This window comes from Vipera ursinii, assembly GCF_947247035.1.
Source record: "Vipera ursinii genome assembly, chromosome: 2".
Taxonomy (NCBI): domain Eukaryota; kingdom Metazoa; phylum Chordata; class Lepidosauria; order Squamata; family Viperidae; genus Vipera; species Vipera ursinii.
This window is the reverse complement of record NC_139513.1, coordinates 384,552-404,351: the sequence shown is the minus strand read 5'-3', so window position 1 is coordinate 404,351 and position 19,800 is coordinate 384,552. Positions and strand designations below refer to the sequence as shown.

The following is a 19,800-nucleotide window of genomic DNA, read 5'->3' as shown; positions in this document are numbered from 1 at the left end:
GCTTTTCAACCTTTTCACCCATTGTACCACTTTTAGGATATGGCGACATCCGAGCATCACCAGTCGCCTAGCAAGGTGTCAAAAACTTGATGACTAAAAAAAAAAGGGAAAAAGTGATGAAGTACAGGTAGTCCTCGATTTACAACAGTTCGCTTAGTGACTGTTTGAAGTTACAATGGCACTGAAAAAAGTGCCCCCAAGCCACAGCTGAGCAAGACGTCTGCCTGCCCGCCCGGTGGCGCTCTTCCTCCTGTCCGAGGTTTTCATTGTTGTGAACATTTCTGTTGAGGATTGGCAGTGGGGTGGGGTGGGGGTGGGGTGTTTTGGTTTTTATCCCCCCCCCATCTGCTGGGGGGTTGCAGCAGGTTTTGGTCACTCCACATGACCCTGGGACACTGTGACCGTCATAAATATGAATCAGTTGCCAAGCATCTGAATGTAAATCACAAGACCCTGGAGATGCCGCAACATTCCAGCTGATCGGCGCTTCTTCTGAGCTCAGCAGAAGCGCCAGGATCAGCGCTGAGCTCCAGCTGGATCCTGGCGCTGATCCTGACACTTCCACTGAGTCCTGACAGCCCTGCAGCTCCAGCCGTCTCTCGCTCAGGCTTGTGCGCTGCTGCCACCGGTTCAGCTCATTCCCCTCCCCCGCTACCACTTTCCTAGGATGGTCGTGTACCACCTGCCAGGTGCCAATGTACCACAGGTGGTACCCGTACCACTGGTTGAAAAGCCCTGTCCTAGTGGACGATCACTTGACCATGAGCCAGCCATGTGCAGCAACAGCCAAAAAAGGTAACACAATCCTAGGTTGTATAAACAGAGGCACAGAATCAAGATCACATGAAGTATTAATACCACTTTATAAAGCCCTAGTGAGGCCACAACAGGAATACTGCAGCCAGTTTTGGTCACCACATCACAAAAAAGATGTTGAATGTTTGGAAAAAAATTCAGAGAAGAGCAACTGAGATGATCCAAGGCCCGGAGACTAAAACATACGAAGAATGGCTGCAGGACTTGGGTTTGGCTAGTTTAAAGAAAAGAAGAAATAGGGGAGACATGACAGCAGTGGTCCAGAATCTGAGGGGCTGCCACAAAAAAGAGGAGGGGGTCAAAATATTCTCCAAAGCACAAGAGGGCAGGACAAGAAACAACGGTTGGAAAATAATCAAGGAGAGAAGCAACCTGGAATTAAGGAGAAATTTTATACTGAGGTTAGAAAAACCAAATGCAGAGGTATGGAATAGGTGAGTGGTTTTCAACACTTTCTTGACCACGGATCCCCCTTTAAATACTTTCTGTGGCCACGGACCACAGGCACGGACCCCCAGAACTCCAGAATTCTTCAAGGCTTTCCAGATCCCTTACGATGACATTGTAAGGCCGCACTTGGAATATTGCATCCAGTTTTGGTTGCCACGATATAAACAAGATGCTGACACTCTGGAAAGAGTGCAGAGAAGAGCAACAAAGATGATTATGGGCCTGGAGGCTAAAACACGAAGAACATTTGCAGGAATTGGGTGTGTCCAGTTGAATGAAAAGAACGATACGATAACAGTGTTCCAGTATTTGAGGGGCTGCCACAAAGAAGGGGGGGGTGTCACATTATTCACCAAAGCACCAGAGGGCAGGATGGGAAACAATGGTTGGAAACTGACCAAAGAGAGAAGCAACCAGGAATTAAGGAGAAGCTTCCTGACAGTGAGGACAATCAACCAGCGGAACAGCTTTGCCGCCAGAAATCGTGAGCGCTCCATCCCTGGAGGTTTTTAAGAAGATACTGGACAATCACCAGTCTGAGATGGTGTAGGTTCTCCTGCTTGAGCAAGGGGCTGGACTAGATGACCTCCAAGGTCCCTTCCAGCTCTGTTCTGTTCTTTTCTGTTCTGTTGTTCCGTTCTGTTCTGTAACAACCTGCCTCCAGAAGCGGTGAATGCTCCAACACTGGAGGTTTTTAAGAAGAGACTGGACAGCCATTTGCCTGAAATGGTATAGGGTTTCCTGCCTGAGCAGGGGGTTGGACTAGATGACCTCCAAGGTCCCTTCCAAATAATAATAATAATAATAATAATTATTATTATTATTATTATTATTATTATTATTGTTGTTGTTGTTGTTGTTGTTATTATTATTATTATTATTATTATTATTATTATTATTATTATTATTATTATTATCTCTAGAGCCGGGATCTCCAAACTTGGCAACTTTAAGACCGATGGACTTTAAACTGTGCCGACTGGGGGATTCTGGGAGCTGAAGTTCACCACTCTTAGAGTTTCCAAGTTTGGAGACCCTTGGCCTGAAAGGAGGAAGAGGGGGAACTGGGGAGACACACACTTATGGTCTACAACTCCCGTCTCTCTCTCTCTCTTCTCTCTCTCTCTCTTCTCTCTCTCTCTCTCTCTCTCTCTCTCTCTCTCTCACACACACACACACACACACACACACACACACACACACACACAAAGTGGGATCAAGCCGGAAGCAGAACTGAGGGAGAAAAATGACTTCACGGTTATTTTGAAACCGGCTTTCTCCGGGAAAGGGAGGCGAGGGAGACTTCAAAGAGAGGCTTGTGCGATCGGAAGCCGTAGTAAATCCTACTTCTTCGAAAGCTTGCCGGGAAACGGCTTCGCTTCTGCTGTCAACAGTCTGAATTTTAAGTGGGGCCAAGCCGTGGAACCCTCTCCCCGACTCATCTCTTTCGGTCGGCGTGTGATCTATAATAATAATAATGATAATAATAATAATAAGTTGGAAGGGACCTTGGAGGTCATCTAGTCCAACCCCCTATACCAGTTTCCATCCGTTGCTTCTTGTCCTGCCTTCTGGTGCTTTGGAGAATATCTTGCCTCCCTCTTCTTTGTGGCAGCCCCTGAGATATTGGAAGACTGCTATCATGTCACCCCTAGTCCTTCTCTTCATTAAACTTGACAGACCCAATTCCAGCAACTGTTCCTTATATGTTTTAGCCTCCAGTCCCCTGATCATCTTTGTTGCTCTTCTCTGTACCCTTTCTAGAGTCTCGACATCTTTTTTACGCGTGGACAGCCCCAAAGAGGGGAATTCAGGAAGTGAATTGTGGAAACTGAGGCTAAGTCTGGGGGCAAATGGGCAGAGACACATCAGCCGGGCAAGATGCCCCCTTGTGTAACCCTGGAGGGACGTTTACACAATCGGAATCTGGTGGGAGAGAAGAGCTTCTGCCGATCCATCCGGAGCGTGGAGCCAGTGGTGAGGTGGGGATTTTAGAATGGAATAGAATAGAATGACAAGAGTTGAAAGGGACCCTGGAGGTCTTCTAGACCAACCCCCTGCTAAGGCAGGAAACCCTATACCATTTCAGGCAAATGGCTGTCCGGTCTCCTCTTAAAAACTTCCAGTGTTGGAGCATTCACCACTTCTGGAGGCAGGTTGTTCCACGGGTTAGTTGTTCTAACTGTCAGGAAGTTTCTCCTTATTTCTAGGTTGCTTCTCTCCTTGACTAGTTTCCATCTGTTGCTTCTTGTCCTGCCTTCATTTTCACTGAGTGCCCAAATAATCTGGACTTTTTAGGTGATTGTAGCTAAACTATATGAAGAACAGTTGCTGGAATTGGTTATGTCTAGTTTAATGAAAAGAAAGGGCTAGTCACTAGGGGTAACACGAGAGCAGTCTTCCGGTATTTGAGGGGCTGCCACGAAGCAGTGTTAGAGGACAGGAAGGCCTGGGGGAACGTTGTCCGTCGGGTCGCGATGGGTCGGACACGACTTCGCAGCTAACAACAACAACAACACAAAGCAGAGGGGCTCCACCTATTCTCCAGGACAACGAAGGGTGGAAACTAATCAAGGAGAGAAGCAACCGGGAACTAAGGAGGAATTTTCCTGGCAGGGAGAACAATTAACCGGTGGAACAACCTGCCTCCAGAAGCTGTGGGTGCCTCCATCTCTGGAGGCTTTTAAGAAGAGCGTGTGCGGCCATCTCTCTGGAACGGTCTGGGGGGGGTGTCTCCCGCTTATGCAAGGGGTGCCAACTCTGTTATCTTGCAGCCCCTCTGAATAAAGGACAGGGGAGAGGATGTCAGATGCATAATAATAATAATAATAATAATAATAATAAGAATAAGAAGAAGAAGAAGAAGAAGAAGAAGAAGAAGAAGAAGAAGAAGAAGAAGAAGAAGAAGAAGAAGAAGACGACAGCTCCATCGGCCTGGAAGAGCTGCCTCAGCTGACATGGCAGCTCGGCTCCAGTGAGGCCGCTGGGGGTCTCCAGAACTGGGGCGAAGCTCAAGAACCCCAAGAGGCAGCCTTCGCTTTGTCCACCATCCCCAAAGGGAAGGACGCCAGCCTGAACAGTCGGTCGGAGCCCAGCCTACTGGATGGGGAGCCAGTGGTGGGGTGCAAGAAAAAGGAGGGCAGGGGGCTGACTCAGCTGAGGCGTGTGGGGGGCTGCTGCAGGGGGGGAGCGAACCCTGTCCGTTCAGGAACATTTCAGTTGGTGAGCCCAGCCTGGAGGGCCCCCCCCCAGTGTCCTGCATCAAAAGCGCCAGCTGGGCCCTTTGAGAACCCTCTGAGCCCACCGTGGGACCCGCCGGCCCCACGGCTGCTTGGCCAAAGGCGGCTGGCAGCCCCCCTCAGAGAAAGTTGGGAAGGGGGGGCGCCTGGGTCTCTGCCTGAAGGCTTGGCGGGAGGAGGAAGAGGCTTCCCTGGTTTTCCGGGGGTGCAGATTCGGGTCCTCGGAGGCAGCAGCGGGCCAGGAGGGGGGGGCGGGAGCCACCCTCCCGCGGCGATCTCTGCCCGAGACCCTGCAACCGCCTCGGAAAGGAGCAGAGCCGCCGCCGCCTTTCCACAACCTCGGCTTGCCAGGAAGGGTCTCGCGGGCGCGGCCAGGGGCGCCGGGCCCGTCCCGCCTCTCTCGATCGCCGGCTGAGCCCCGGACGGTGGCGGCGTCGGGCGGGCGCAGCGAGGGCTCCGGGGCTGCCGGACGGGATGGCGGGGGAGGCTCCCGGCGGAGCCGGTGGCCGACCGATGGACGTCGCGGGCCTCCCTTTCGCGCTTCCGGGCCCCCCCGGGGGGGGGGCGCCCACCCCTCGTCCCCCGTTGGGGGGGGCCGTCCCTCCGCGGGGCAAGGCGCCGGGCCCGGCGGGGAGAGGAGGGGCGGCGCCGGGAGCGCGCCTTCCCCGTCGCCCGCCTGCCGCGCTCCAGCGGTGGCGGCGCAGCTGGTGCCGCGGAGGCTCGGGACGGCCGGGCGGCCTGCGCTGCAGCCTCGGCTCCCGACGGCGGCGGCGGAGGAGGAGGCGGGGCGCGGGCAGGCAGCGGCCGGCAGGGGGAGGCTCGCCAACCGCCGCGCATCACCCGAACCGCCGCCGCCGCCTCTTCCCCCGCTTTCCCGCCGCATCCCCAGCGCCGGAGAGGCGCAGCCGGCGGTGGCCCACCCAGGCGCGGCGGGGGCGAGCGAGCGGCGGACGGCGGGAGGGCCGGTGCCAGGAGGCGAGCAGGCAGAACCGGCGGCCGCTCGGTCGCTCTCCCCCCTCCCGGCTTGCCCCTCCTCCTCCTCCTCTTCCTCCGCAGGCAGGTCCGTGATCGGCGGCGGCGGCGGCGAGGGAGCCGGCCGCGGATGAAGGCAGCGCCATGTCCTACGTCCCCTTCCGAGGTAGGGCGACCTTCCTTCCTCGGCGCGCGCGCGGCTGCCGCTGCTCGGGCGGGGGCGGCGAGAGGCGTCTTGGCTGGTGCGGCGGGCGGGGGGGGGGCTCGGCGGCCAGGCCCCTCCCTCGGCCGCGGGGCAGAGCCTGCCGCCCGGAAGTCGGAGGGGCGACGCCGCCCGCCCGCCCGCCCGCCCGCCCGCTGCCGCTCTGCACAGCTCCGGCGCGGGGCGGGCTGCGGCGCAGGGCTGCGGCCGGCGGCTCCTCCCGGAGGTTTGACCCGGGCCGGGGCAGGAGATGCTGCGCTCCGCCCCGGGGATTCCGGCGCGCTCGGGCCTGGCGAGGCAGGTGGGAGCCGGCTGGGAAAGGGGTCCGCCGGCCGCCTGGGGACTGCGCCCCTTCCCACGCTCGCGGCTGGCCGGCGAGGCCGCGGGAGAGAAGCATCGTGGCGCTCGGCCAGCTGCGGCCGGATGGCGGCCTCCGGATCCCGGGAGAGATGGTGCGCTCTGGACCCCGCACCCGGTGATCGGGGCGCTCCGGCCTGCCGTCGGCCGACCGTAGCGGCAGGGGGCCGGGGGGAGGAGGAGGAGGAGGAGGAGGGGGCGCCGCGGAAGCGGGAGCCACAGCTGGCCCTGGACGCGGGCTTGGCCGGGGGGTCGGCGCCGCGCCCGGCTGCGGCCCCGCCGAGGGCTCCCGGCTCCGCAGCGCCAGCCGCCACCAGATACTCGCCTGCCGGGCTGTAAGGAGGCGCCCGTCGGAGGAAGCGGCGGCCGGGCGGCGGCGGCGGCGGCGGCGGGGAGGGGGGTCCCGGCTGAAGATGCTGCCTTCCCAGGCCGGGGCCTTTGGTGCCAACTCTGGCAGGGGGCGCTTCTCTGGCGGACCAGCCCCTTCCTCCCACGTGCCTCGGGTGGAGGGCGAGCGCCGTTGCCGGGAGGGGAGGGGCGCGCGCCCAGCCCGGTCCGGGGGGCTGCTGTGGGGAAAGCCGAAGCGTCCCGGTCGGGGCAGCTGAGGACGGAGACGCGGGTGGGGGGGGACGATCGCCCCGTCCTGCCCCACCATGACCCGCGCCTCGTCACGGGAGATTGCGGGTGTCTTCGTGCCCCCAAACGCTTCCCTCCTCCCCCCCCCGCGAAAGAGGGTCACCTTCCCCCTCCCCCACACCTTGGCTTTGCAGGAAACGGCCTGGGCGGGGGAACCGGACCCCCCCTCCTCCTCGCAATCGGAGGCCCGCTAGCTCTCTTCGGGAAAGGGAGGGGGCGTGATGTTGCCAGGCAACCCTGCTCAAGGATGCTGGCGGGGGGGGGGACAGCTCCGGCATGAAGTACATTCTACAAGATTGGCGGTGGTGCTGCACTGCAGGGACCCCCCCCCCCGTTGGTTTGATTCCCAAGGCAGCGGAGCGCTGTTCTTTCTTCCCCGTTTAGTTGGGGGGGGGCAAACCTCCCCTCGTCCTCAGCTGGAACAGCCGTCCAGCAGGGCAGGTGGGGTGACGGTTCTCTGCTGCACCGAGCGGCCGGAAGGAAGGAAGGAAGGAAGGCAGGCCTTTCCCAGCCCCCTCCCCAGGGCCAGCGGGCCGTGGTGATCTGCATCTCCCCCCCCTCAAACCCTCCCCCCTCCCTCGCTGGCCTGGCGGCGGCAGCCGTTTCCTCCTGGCTGGGGCACCGGTTCATGCCCGAGGCTCCCCGGGGTCGCTCTGCACGCCACCCCCCCCCCCGCCCCCGGGGGTCTTTCCTGCTGGATCCCGTTAAGGAGATGCTGCGTTCGCTCCTCCCGCTGTTGCCTGGAGGCTGCCTCGGTGCACATTTGCATGGCAACAGCAGAGAGAGCGAGAGCGCGAAGCCTGGATGGGGGGGGATGGGACTCCAGCTTTGTGGGGGGGGGGGAAATCTTATATTCCTTTCGGGCGTTGCAGGCTCCTGAGGCCAGGTGGTGCTTAGCAGAGGTTGGGGGGGGAGGAGCCCACGTGGGCCTGTGCGCCCCCCCCAGCTCCCAAACTGCCTGCCTGAGGCTTCAGGTGTGCTGGGAAGGACCCAAAGGGCCACTTCGTTCTCCTTCCCCAATGGACCGAAGCCCCCCCCCACAGGTGCCCCTTTCGGGCGGCTTCAGCAGGCCCCCTCCTGGCTCTGCCACGTCCATTCTCCGGCCAGAGATTCTGGGGAGTCAGCTTTGCCACGAGCACCGCCCGGCTGGCATGCTGGAGGGGGCCAGGGCCTTGTGCCCCCCCACCTGCCTGCTGGGATGGGGGTCCTGCCCGCCCCCCCAGGAGTGAAGCAACTGGCCTGCCAGTTGTGTCCAGGGACAGCCGCACTGGAGGGAGCCTCGTTCTGAGGGGGGCTCTCCGGCAGGGCACCCCAGGGGCCCTTCCGGGGCTTGCAGCCTCTGAGGCCTGAGGAAGGAGCCCCCGCATTGGGTCCCCCGGCCCCTTTGGGGAGACTCTCCCTGCTGGGCCTGCTGACACCCAGTGCCGGCAGGCAGGGGATGTCTCCTCCCAGCTGGACTACAACACCCATCCTCTGCCCCGAGCCTTTCCTGAGGCCCCAGCAGATGGAGGCCTCGCTCTCCTCCCACCCCTTTCAGGCAGCCTAAGAAGGGACAAACACGGATCCGTGGAATGGGGGGGGTTGGAAGCAGGAGGGAAGAGCTGCCGGAACTCCCCTCGCAACGGGGTGGGGGTGGGGGGAGCCCCAAATGGGCCCCACCGTGCCCGGCAAAGCCTCGTGCCATGGGCTGAGCCGGCAGGGTGGGGGCCGTGGGGTCCCGGGCGCCCCCTGCGCTCGTGGGTTTCCCCGGCAGGCGTTTCGTTGCCCAACTAGCTGCCAACATTGGGGAAGCCACTGGGACGCTTCTTTCTCCCAGCCAAGTTGATAGTGCTCATGGGCTGGAGAGCTTTCCAGCACTGGGGGGGAGGGGGGGGACAGGAGTTGCACCACTCCTGGCCCTCAGCTGGTGGCTGACGGGGGGGGGGGGGAGGGAGGGCTCAAATAGAAGAGGCTCCCAGCCCCTAATCCCCAGCCAGCAGGATGATGGGAACTGCAGGCTCTCTTTTCCAATGAGAGAAACTTCCATGGGGGTCCCTCTGCCTCATCAGGATCCAGCTGGGGTTGCCTCTGGACATCTCTCTCCCCCTCCCTCCCTCTCTCCCCCTCCCCCCACTCTCTTCCTCTCTCTCTGTGTCTTCCGCTTGCCTGATTGACAGCTTGTAGTGGGTGACCTGCTTCTTAGTGCTGCATGTGTGGACAGAGGCCCCCTCTCTGCTGTCTGCCCTCTGCCTGTCCCATAGGAGGCCCTAGGAATACAGGCAGTGCTCAGCTTACGACCGCAACAGAGCCCCAAACCTCTGTTGCTAAGTGAGACTGTCGTTAAGTGAATTGCCCCATTTTACAACCTTTCCCACCACCGTTAAGTGAATCGCTGCAGTTGTTGAGTTGGCAAGACAGCTGTAAAGCAAATCCAGCTTGTCAAAAGGTCGCAAAATGGGATGACACACGTGACAACCCCCCCCCCCGGAATGCTGCGACCATCATAAATAGGAGTCGGTTGCCAAGCGCCCGAATTGTCACGTGTCCCTGGGGATGCTGCAACGGTGGGGTGAAAAACGGTCCTGTCACTATTTTCCCCGGTTCCGGTCACTAAGTGAAATATGTTGTTAAGTCGAGCACTGTCTGTAGATGGAGGGAAAGCGACGGAGAGCCAGTTGGCTTTGCTGCTGCAATGTGCTTTCTTGGGGCTGCCCTTGAAGACAGTCCAGAAACAGCAGCTGGTCCAGAACGGGCAGGCACTGAGGAGGGGGCTCTCCAGTGTGTGTGTGTGTGTGTGTGTGTGTGTGTGTGTCCGTTTTGGTTGTGAAGCTGCACCAGTGCCCAGTTGGCTTTGGATCAACTCAAGGGTCCTGTTCAAAGACCCGGCCTGGTCATACAGGGATGGAGGGAGGGGCCCACACCAGGCAGGGCCTTAATTCCTGCCCTCTGGAATGGTCCACCCCCGGGATATCCCCCCCTGCCCAAATTGTGCCCTTCTGGAACTGACTGAATCCTGCTTGTTTTCTTAGGACTTTTTGCTTTACATTGTTTTTCTGTTATTACTCCCCCCTGCCCCCCCCCAACCTTTTCTGGGCTGTTTTATTTTCCTTTTAACAAGTCGCCTTTCACGGTGAGCCTTGCTGAGCCGGGTTTGGGAGTGGCTGGCCCAGGCGTTAAATCTGATGAATTTATTTATTTATTTATTTTAATCCCATTTATATCCCGCCCTTCTCCGAAGACTCAGGGCGGCTTACAAGCTTAGCAGTAGCCTTCATTCTATGTCTATGCCTGCTTGTTAGGGCTTTCACACAACCCCCAAGCGGCATTATTACAAAGTCAGCTTAATTGCCCCCAACAATCTGGGTCCTCATTTAATCCACCAATCAGCTAAAGAAGGTGGGGGTGGTGTTTTAGGGTTGGACCCCCCCTTCCCCCAAAGGGCTGATTCTGGCCGCCACCCCTGGCGTGGCCCGGGGAGCCCACGTGCCACAGGAGCGAGGGCTGGGTCAGGGCTTCAGCTAAAATGCAACCAGCCGGTTTGGGTCCGGGGGTTGGCCCGCATGTTAAGACCTGTTGAGTTTCTGTCTGCTTACAAAGAGGATCCCCCACGCCAGCAGTCCCAAGCGGGGGCTGATTTGAGCTTTGGAAGCCCTTCGGGTTGCTCTGCAGTCAGACCCACATCTGGTGGCAAGGAGTTCCACAGGTGGATTCTGGGCCGGGTTAATTCTTTTTGGTCGCTCGTCTTCCCTGGGGGAGCCTTTTAAGCTTCATCACCGTTGATTAAAACACAGGCTGCTCATTTTCCTCCCTCCCGTGTGAACATATCACCGGGATGGGGGGGGGGGAAGAGAAAATAACATATAGGAAAATCATAAGAATCACAGTAACAGTAATGTAAATAATTCAGAGTGATTCCCCTTCCACCCAGGAAAAAAATGCCAGTACGTCTGATAGGTGCAAATCATGATGGCAAGGGAGAGAGAGAGAGAGAGAGAGAGAGAGAGAGAGAGAGAGGAGAGAGAGAGAGAGAGAGAGAGAGAGAGAGAGAGAAAAGAGAGAGAGAGAAGAGAAAAAGATGTGAGAGAAAAGAGAGAGAAAAGAGAGAGAGAAAGAAAAGAAGAGAAAAAGATGTGTGAGAGAGAAAAGAAAAATGATGTGTGTGTGTATGTGAGAGAGAAAAGAGAAAAAGATGTGTGAGAGAGAAGAAAGAGAGAAAAGAGAAAAAGATGTGTGTCTGTGTGCGAGAGAGAAAAGAAAGAGAAAGAAAAGAGAGAAAAGAGAAAAAGATGTGTGTGTGTGTGTGTGTGTGTGAGAGAGAGAGAGACAGAGAGAGAGAGAGAGAGAGAGACAGAGAGAAAAGAGAAAAAGATGTGAGAGAGAGAAGAGAAAAAGATGAGAGAAAAGAGAAAAAGATGTGTGAGAGAAGAAAGAGAGAAAAGAGAAAAAGAGATGTGTGTCTGTGTGTGAGAGAGAGAAAAGAGAAAAAAAGAAAAGAGAGAGAAAAGAGAAAAAGAGATGTGTGTGAGAGAAGAGAGAGAGAAAAGAAAAAATGTGTGTGTGTGTGTGTGAGAGAGAGAGAGACATCCATCTGGCCCACTCAGGGGCCCCGATCCCTTTGCAGAGAGAACGGAGGGCCACGGCTTCTGTCCCTGACCCGGGTTATGAAAGTGAGCGTAGGGTCTTGCGAACCGTCCGGGGCCCCTCCGGCCTGGCTGTCCCCCCCTGTCCCCCCTCCCCGGGGTCTGGCTGGTCGGGAGCCCTCCTGGACCGGGGGGGGGCAGCATCCCATATCTTTGCCCCCCCAGGAGATCCGGAGGGGCCGAGAAGGGGTCGCTTGTGGGTTTAGGTGCCTTCCCCAGCCTGCTTTCTGCAGCCCCCCCAACGCCTCCCCCCATTTGGGGGATGCAGCGGGTGAAAAGCGGAGAGCCGGCTTTTCTTGAGGGGGGGGAGGAGGCAGAGGGTCTGGACCTAAAAGGCAAGACCCCAAGCTACCCCCCCTGCCTGCAATTGCCCCAAAGGCCCAGGACTGCTCTGGCCCTACAGTACTGGCCATGCCCCCCCTGCGGCAAAGGGGGCTGGCTGTGGCTGCCTAGGTCAAGGGGGGGGCTTCTCCTGAGGATGTGGGGCAGGGAGGGCCAGGGGCTTCTGGACAGGATGGCTATGGGGGCTCCTCCACCTGTCTCCAAGCCAGGGAGATGGGGGTGGGAGGGTGGGGGGGGGGTCCTGGCCAGATCGGATCTAAATATCGCCACCCACAGCGGTGATTTCCCCAGTGGGGAATCTCGGCCCCTTCCCGCCACCCGGAGCCCAGCCAGGATGCCACCTGCAGGTCTCTCCGCCTGCCCCCTTGCTGGAGGCCTCAACCCCCCCCCCCCGCTTTTCTCCCTGGCTGTTGGCAGCCTCTTCTTGCCACTGGGGGGCAGCACAGGGCCGGCCGAGGCCTTACACAACTCCCCCGCTGCCCCCACCCCTGCAGGCAGGCAGGCAGGCAGGCGAGCCGGATGGAGGCCCCCAGGCTGTGGAAAGGCAGGTGGGGGGTGGGCAGAGGGTGGCCCCCCGAGGCCTGCAGAGCCCCTTCTGGCGGGGGTGGAGCCTCCCTGGGCAGAGAGCCCAGTCCTCTGCTCCTGCCAATCTGCCGGCCTTGGGCAGGGACCCCCAGCCTGCCTGGAAGGGAGAGCTGCCTCAGTGGCCCTCACGGAGCGAGGCGAGGCCGCCAGGTGCCAAGTGGCGGCGACTGCCGAACCCTCGTGGCCAGGAAAGGAGGCCGAGACCACGGTCTGGCCCCCCCCACAGAGACTCCCCAGTGGGGCAGAGGGCACCGCAGGGCGAGGGGACGAGGCCCACTTCTCTCTCAGAAAAACCAGAGGGAGCTGAGGGGGCTGGCATCCCCCGCTGCTTCGGGATGGGGGGGTGTCCTGGCAGAGCCGCACCCCAGGCCCTTTGTGGGGAGAGATGCTGGGGGGGGGGTTCCAGGCCTGGCCAGCTGTGCTTGACTCTGCCCTTCTGCCGCAGACGTGCGAGGAGCACCGGGGTCCCGGGCGCAGTATGTCCACTCTCCTTACGACCGTCCCTGGAACGCCCCCCGCTTTTGCATCATCTCTGGGAACCAGCTCCTGATGCTGGACGAGGAGGAGGTGAGCCGCGGGGCACGGGGTGGGGTTCTCCCTCCGGCCCCCCACCCCCACGGGGGGCCCAGAGCAAGGGGGAAGGGGCTGGGGTGGCCAAGCGTTGCCCCAGAGCTTGCCCCATACTGGGGCCACCCACAGGGCTGGGATCCAGCTGAAGCCCCCAGTCCAGGAGGAACAGCCAGGAAGCCCCCATGCAGCCCCCCCACCATTGTTTTGGCCCCGTGGCCTTCTGCGGCCTGAGGGCCCCCCCAATCTGAGGCCTCTCCCTGGAAGCGCCCTAAATTCTTGGGTTCAAAAGGGGGGGGTCAAGTACTGGTCCCCCTGGGCTCCAGAAAGACTGGATCGAGGGAGGGGTTAAACGGGTTCCTGCATGGGGGGGGCAAAGGCAGCTGGGGAACCATGGTTTGTGGCTTCCCGCGTCCAGCTAGACAGTTGCTCGACTGCGGTTAAGTAGCCGAGGCGCTTCTTTCCAAGGGGTGCAGGATTCTGCCTTTTTCTGGGCTGGGGGTGGGGCTCTGGCCTGGGAGACCCCTCTGTCCGAGTTCCCACATTACGCCGGGCCCTTACGCCCGGTCTGGCTCAGCTGCCTCGCAGCCCCCGGGATGGTGCTTGTAAACCACGATCGGACTTGGTCCGCAAGCCCAGGCCAGGGAGATTAATTCCGTGGTTACCCAGGCCGGCCGTGGGTTGGGGGGGATGCGGCGAGGGGGTGGTCGGAGAAGAGAGGGCTCTGGCAGTATGTGTGTGGGGGGGTGCTCTTTCTCTGCTCTCCTCCCCCCTAATCTGGGCTGCTCTTCCCCCCGCCCCCCAAGATTCACCCTCTGCTCCTTCGAGAACGCCAGAGGGACGCCGGGCGGAGCAAGCTTCTGCGCCGGACGGTCAGCGTTCCCGTGGAAGGCCGGAGCCAAGCTGAGCAAGGTAGGAGGGGGGGCCAGGGGGGCCTGCAAATGGTTGGTGGCGGGGGGAACCAGGGTTGCCCCGGATCTTAGGATGGTTTTGATGGAAACAGTGTGGTTGGCCGAGGGTCAGTTGAATGAGTCTGTGTGTGTGTGTGTGTGTGTGTGTGTTTGTGTGTGAGTGAGTGAGTGACTTTCCCAGCATTGAAGAGGCAGTCCTGGAGGTTATGGGAAAGTTGGAGCCCGCCAGATCTTTGTGGCCAGGACCCCCTTTGGCCCCCAGAATTGGACTCCGTTCGCAAAGGGGGTGCTGTGCTGGGGAGGGGACACCCCCTTCACGAAGGCCCACGATCGAAGGCCCGGTGGAGGGGAGGCCTGGGCTGGGCGGCTGCCGTCCATGGGGTGAAGTTGCCGGTCTGGGGTTGGAGCGAAATCGCCATTGGGGGAGGGGAGGGGCGAGGCTGCGGGTGACCCCGTGTTTCACTGCCTTCTCTTCCCAGCCCCAAGAGGAAGGGGGGATGGGGACCCCAGAGGCCTTTGGGGTGCCACGGAGGGACCCCAGCTTCTCCTCCTGCCTCTTTTCGGCCTCATGAACCTGGGGTAACCAGTGTGGGAGGGAAATGATTGAGAGGGAAGTAAAGTGCGTGGGGGCCAGCCCCATGGGCCTCGGTCCTCTGGGGGCCCATCTTCCTTCAGCCCAAGCTGACCGTCTGCCTGGTCTGTATGGGGGGGGCTTGGCTGCTGCCCATCCCCCCAGCCTTGGCCCATGGGGGGCGATGGACCCGTGAAGGCAAAAGAGGGGAGCGGGGGGGGCTGCTCTTCAGCGGGTCAAAGGGCCAGGCGGGGCCCGGTAACCCTGAATTTGCCAGAGGCTCCCCATCAACGCCCCCACGTTGCAAGGGGTCGGAGCAGGTCTGGGGCCACCTGGATCTGCCCCCAAGGCGGCTGCCGAGGAAGGGGCGACCGCCCCCCCACTCTGAAACTGGGGGGGAACAACTGCGAGCTCTCTGCGCACGAGGATTCCCGCTTCGGGTCGGTGGGCCCCCAAAGGGCCCGCAGGAAGGGGGGGCGGGGCCAGCTGAGGAAGGGCTGCAACGCCACAAGGCGAGTGGAACTGGGGGAGCGACTGGTGGGGGACGAGGGGGGCCTGGTGGGGGTCCGGCGCCCTCCCTCCCCCAGCGCTGAGCAGAGGAAGAGCTGCAGAGGGACCCTCGTCCCAGCAGTCTGCTCAGGCGGGGGTGTTGGGGACCCCCTTCCCGTGTGCTGAGGGGAGGGGTCTCCTGGGGGGGCGATGCCGAGTGGCCGCCCTCTCCCACAAGATGCCCCTCCCTGCTGGGAGCCTGGACCAGGGCACTGCCAGGCTGGGTGGGGGGCCCGAGCGCAGACCGGCCCCCCTCCCTGGACCGGCCAGAAGCTCCTTCTCAGCTGTTGCCTGCAACGTCCCCCCCCCCTGAGTCGCAGCCCATAATAGCAAGGGCCCTTGAAAGGAGCTTGGCAATTGTTGCTATAGGGACCATCCTCCCTCCGGGTGGGGGGGCTCTGCTGAGGCTGCTGCCCTCCTGGCCCGGCCGCCCCTCCCCCACCCGCTTCCCGGGCCTTTGGGCGGCTGCTGGGCCTGAGGGGGGGCCGTCCGTCCGCCCCTCCCCCAGCCGGGCTCACCTGCCCCGGCCCCCCTCCCCCCTCGGGGTTTAAAAAAAGAATTTTGTCTCCCTGAGAAGTTGGCTTAAAAGGTTTCCATGGAAACCCCAAAGAAGAGAGGCAGCGAAGGCTGCCCGCCTGAGCGAAGGGACGCCCCCTCCCCTTGGCCGCCGGCCAGCAGCGCCCCCTTCCCCCCCCCCGGCCGGCCCCGGCCGCTTCGTGACCCCGCGTGACCCGGCCGGGGTTGAGCCGCAGCCCCGGCCCCATCGCCGCCCAGGCGGGGTGGAGCCAGCCCCGGGGAGGAGAGCCGCCTTCCCCGCCCGCCAGGCCGGACGGAGCCGCTGCCGGCGTCCCGCCCGGCCGGAGGGAGCGGCGGCAGGGCCTCCTCCGGGGCGGCCCCGGGATGCTTCCCCGCGAAGCTCCGCCCCCCGGGGCCCCCCCGCCGCTCCCCGCCAGCCCCCGCGCCGCCCTCGCGCTCTGCTGCACCGGGAGATGCCGCCGCCGCCGCCCCCCGCCCGCAGGTAGACCGGCCCGGCCGGCTGCACCGGGCGAGGGAGGGAGGGAGGGGGGGGTCCGGGAGGGGCCCTCCCCCCCCCCGCGCACTCCGGGCGCCGATGACAGCCGCGCGTCGCCTAGCAACGGCGGCCATGCCGGGGGATCGCGGGGCGGGCGCCGAGCGAGGCAGGAGCGCAGCCAGCAGCGCGGGGACCGCAGCTCCGACGGCTGCAGCGCCGGGCGGGGGCCGCCGCCCTGCGGGCCGCGTGGAGCCCTAGGCTCCGGGCCCCCCGCCCGACCGCCCGACCGCCCCGGCATGGGCCGCGCCCCGTAGCCGCGGGCGGCCGCGGGGGCCTCCGGCGCCGGCAGGTAAGCGCCGCCCGTCCCGCAGCGGCGGGGCCGGGGCGGCGGCGAGGGCGGCGAGGGCGGGCGGCGGGGGCGGCGGGCGGCGGGGCGGCGGCAGGCGGGAGCGCGTGGGCAGCGCCGCGGCCGCCGCTCCGTCTCCGCGCGAGGCCGCCCCTTCGCGGCGAGGCCGGCGAGTGCGGGGGCGTCGCGGGCGGGATGCTCGGGCGCGCGCGCGGAGCCGGAGGCCGCTGCCGGCCCGGGGCGCCTGCCTTTCCCGGGGGGCGCCGCTGCCAGGCCCGGCGGGGCGCGGGGTCGTTGGCGGCGGCCTGCGCGGCTCTCCCGGGCTCCGCGCCGCTGCCCTTCCCGGCCGGCCGCCGCCCGCCATCTGCCCTCCGCCGGAGCGGCCGCTGAGCTCCGGGGCCGGGGCGACCTCGCTGGGCGGGGGGAAGGAGACCCGCCGGGCCTCGGAGGGGGTCGCTGCTTGCCGGCCCTCCCTTCGGCGGCCGCTCCGATCCCCTCCCCTCCCCGAGCCCGGTGCTGCCCCCCCTCCCTGCAGGGGACGATGGGCTTCGGGGCTCCGGCCCGGGGAGAGTCTGGCTGAACGCCGCCGCCGCCGAGGGGCGAGCGCGCGCCCGCGTCCCGCCCGCGTTCCCGCGTCGGAGGAGTTCGGCCGGCTCGGCAGCTGCGTCCGTCGGTGTGTTGGCACGTGGGTGAAGCCGGGGGTGGTCTCAGCGGCCGGGTCGGGCCAGGCAGTCACGTGGCGCTGGGCTTGCCAGGCGGGGGTCGTCCGTATGCGGCAGCGGCGTTTGCCGAAAGGGCGTTTTTGGGGGGGGTCTGTGCTCGGGGCAGACTCGGTCCCGCGTGCGGTTGGGGGAGCAGGCTGAGCCCCCCCCATCCCGTTGCTGCAGTTCAGGAGGCTGGTGTGTTTGTGCGTGTGTGTGTGTATTTACGTGGGTTTGCGTGCGAGCATCTTAGCTGTGCAGGGGGCTGGGCCAGGCGGGCCAGGGGCCTCATCCAGCCCTTGCCTGGCTCTCCAGGGGGGGGCTCTTTCCAGCTGACAGTTCAATGGGCCTGAAGGGGGGGGCTCTCTCCTTCCAGAAGGCCCCTCCCTGCCCGAAAAGGGGGCAGCAGAGAGGGGATCTGCTGGGGGGGGATTCGCTCCCCCTCCTTCCCCTCACACGGGAGGGAGGGGGGGGCTGCTCGGGCCTGGGGGGAGCACGAAGGCACAGGGCGGAGGCCGCGGCTCGCAGGGCTGGCGTGGCGGAGCGGCAGGCGGGCGGGCAAGACAGATGGTGGCAGAGCCGGTGGGTGGCTGTGCCCGGTGCCAGAGAGCTGTGGAGGGGGGAGCCCTCTCTGCAGATCCTGGCAGCTGGTGCTGCTCGAGGGCCACAGGGGGGGCCCCTGCTGCACACGGGGCGGGGGGGGGCAAAGGACCAGGCAAGGCGGTTTGCAGCGACCGTGCCTGCTGCATGATGGCAGGTGGCATCCTGCCAGCCCCCTTGGGGGGGCAGCTCAGCCACATGGGCTGCCTGGTCCCCTCTCCCTTCCTGAGGCCCACCGGGGTCTGGACGGGGCCACCCTTCTTGCACCCCTGTTCTTCCTGGCTGCCTGGGGGCGGTTGCGGAAGGCAAGGGGGTCCCCAGGGGTCAACGGCATGTGGGTTTTCAATGGGTGGTGTCCGTGCCCCCCCCTGCAGGGAAGAGAACCTCCAATGGGGTTGGGGGGGTTGCTTGCTGACCTTTTGTAGGGTGCCCCTCAGTGCCCTCCCCAGAGGGGCCTTTTGCAGTGGTGGGATTCAGCCGGTTCGCACCCCTTCGGCAGAACCGGTAGCCAATTTTTGGTTGCCCAGCCCCAGAACGGACTTCCGGAAGCGGCATCCACGCAAGAGAACCGGTTGTTCACCTATTTGAATCCCACCACTGGGCCTGCGTGACCCACGGCGTCCCTTCCTCCCCCCCTCCCCCCCCAGAGCAGCATCAGCACCTGGGCTTCTTGGCCAGCTGCCCCTGTGGACGCCCACACACTCCCGTCCTCTCCGCTGGGCGCGTTCAGACACCCCTTCGGCAGATCCCCATCGAGGCTTCCAGGAAGGACGTCCCCGGCTGTCGGGGGGGGGGGGAGACGATGGGGAAGCCGCTTGTGAGTCCTTCAAACAGGAAAAAAATAAAATTTGTTTCTTGGTTTAGTGTAGGGCAAAAGTGTTAGAAAACACACACACACAATCGCCTTCTCGGTGAGCGAGTAGGAAGTCGCTTTGTTTAAGGGATTGCAAGGCAGGCCGTTCACACAGGCAGTGCACGATGGGCTTCCACAGGGAGGGAATTGTTCCACGATGTGGAAAAATAAGCTCACGTAAAGGACGGGGGGGCCCACTAGAGCCTTGGTCTTCCCACTCTGGGAGAGGAAGAGGAGGGGGCAGGGTGGGGCTCCCGGTGGGCAAACCCTGCCCACGGGTGGGCTCCCTCCGAGTCAGCATGCTCATCCAGAGCCTGCTTCACGAGGGGGGGGGGAGAAGAGGGATTTGGTGCCCCCCCCATCCTTGGCTGACGGAGCCTGCGATTCCTGGTTGCCGATTCGGGGATCCCCCAAAGGAGACCCAGGTCCCCACTAAGCCCATTGGGGCTTTCCTTACTTGGGGTGAGACCGCTGCTGGGGCTCTGGTGGTCCTGGGGCTGCTTGGGGGTCAAGCGGGAGGCCTGGGGGGGGGAAAGGAAAGGGGGTCCTAGCTGGGGCCCAGAGGGCCGGTCATGTGCAGGATTCCTTCCCTGGGCAAGAGGGGGGGGGCTGGCTGGGAGGAATCGGGGTGCCCCTCTGGCGGAGTTGGGGGGCAGGCTGGAAGGGCTGGGGGGGTCCTGCAGCCCACTGTTCATCATTGGTCGGCAGTCGCCTCCCTCCCACACGCACTCCTGGGTCTTTGCTCCTCCCCCCCACCGGAAGCCCTTCGGTGGGGGTGCCCAGGAAGTGGACGCTGCCCCTCTCTCCCCCCCTGCAGAGTACCACGCCAGCCGCTCCCGGAGGAAGAGCGTCCCTGGGGGGAAGCAGTACAGCATCAACATGGATGCCCCTCCGGCCCCTCCCTTCCGTTCCTCGGTGAGTGACACCCCCCCTCCCTGAGCCCCCCCTTTTCTTCAGTAGGGGCAAGGATCAGAGGAAGAGCTGGCCGAGCCACCAGGTACCTTCCCTTAGAGGGCATCTAGTCCAGCCCCTTGCGCTGGGAGGGGCCTGTGGAAGCGCCCCAGACGCTAAACAGACTGCCTCATTGCCCCGTAACCTTCGGGGGGGGAGGGGACTCGAGGAGGACAAGCTGTGACGTCCCCCGTGGGTGGGGGTAGGCGACCGTGGCTCTTTTACGACTCGTGGACTTCAACTCCCAGAATTCCTGAGCCAGCTGTGCTGAGGGGAAAGGGAGAGGTTTCCAAGCTGAGCCATGCCGGCTCAGGAATTCTGGGAGTTGAAGTCCACGAGTCATAAAAGAGCCAAGCTTGCCTACCCCTGGCCTAGGCCACTTTATGACTCGTGGACTTCAATTCCCAGAATTCCTGAGCCAGCCGTGCTGAGGGGAAAGAGAGAGGTTTCCAAGCTGAGCCATGCCGGCTCAGGAATTCTGGGAGTTGAAGTCCACGAGCCATAAAAGGGCCAAGCTTGCC

At 62.7% G+C, this 19,800-nt stretch overlaps 1 protein-coding gene across 1 annotated transcript in view; it reads left to right on the top strand.

Annotated features, from left to right (window-relative positions):
- Nucleotides 1–5,621: 5,621 nt before the first annotated feature.
- The window catches only part of SYNGAP1 (synaptic Ras GTPase activating protein 1), a gene marked incomplete at both ends in the record, with an annotated part of 33,203 nt that continues 19,024 nt past the window's right edge, over nucleotides 5,622–19,800 (top strand). Inside the window, 4 exons of the mRNA XM_083354158.1 lie at nucleotides 5,622–5,643; nucleotides 12,664–12,785; nucleotides 13,592–13,697; nucleotides 19,146–19,243. Coding sequence (XP_083210284.1) covers nucleotides 5,622–5,643; nucleotides 12,664–12,785; nucleotides 13,592–13,697; nucleotides 19,146–19,243 — 348 coding nt within the window. The remainder of the gene's footprint in view (nucleotides 5,644–12,663; nucleotides 12,786–13,591; nucleotides 13,698–19,145; nucleotides 19,244–19,800) is intronic.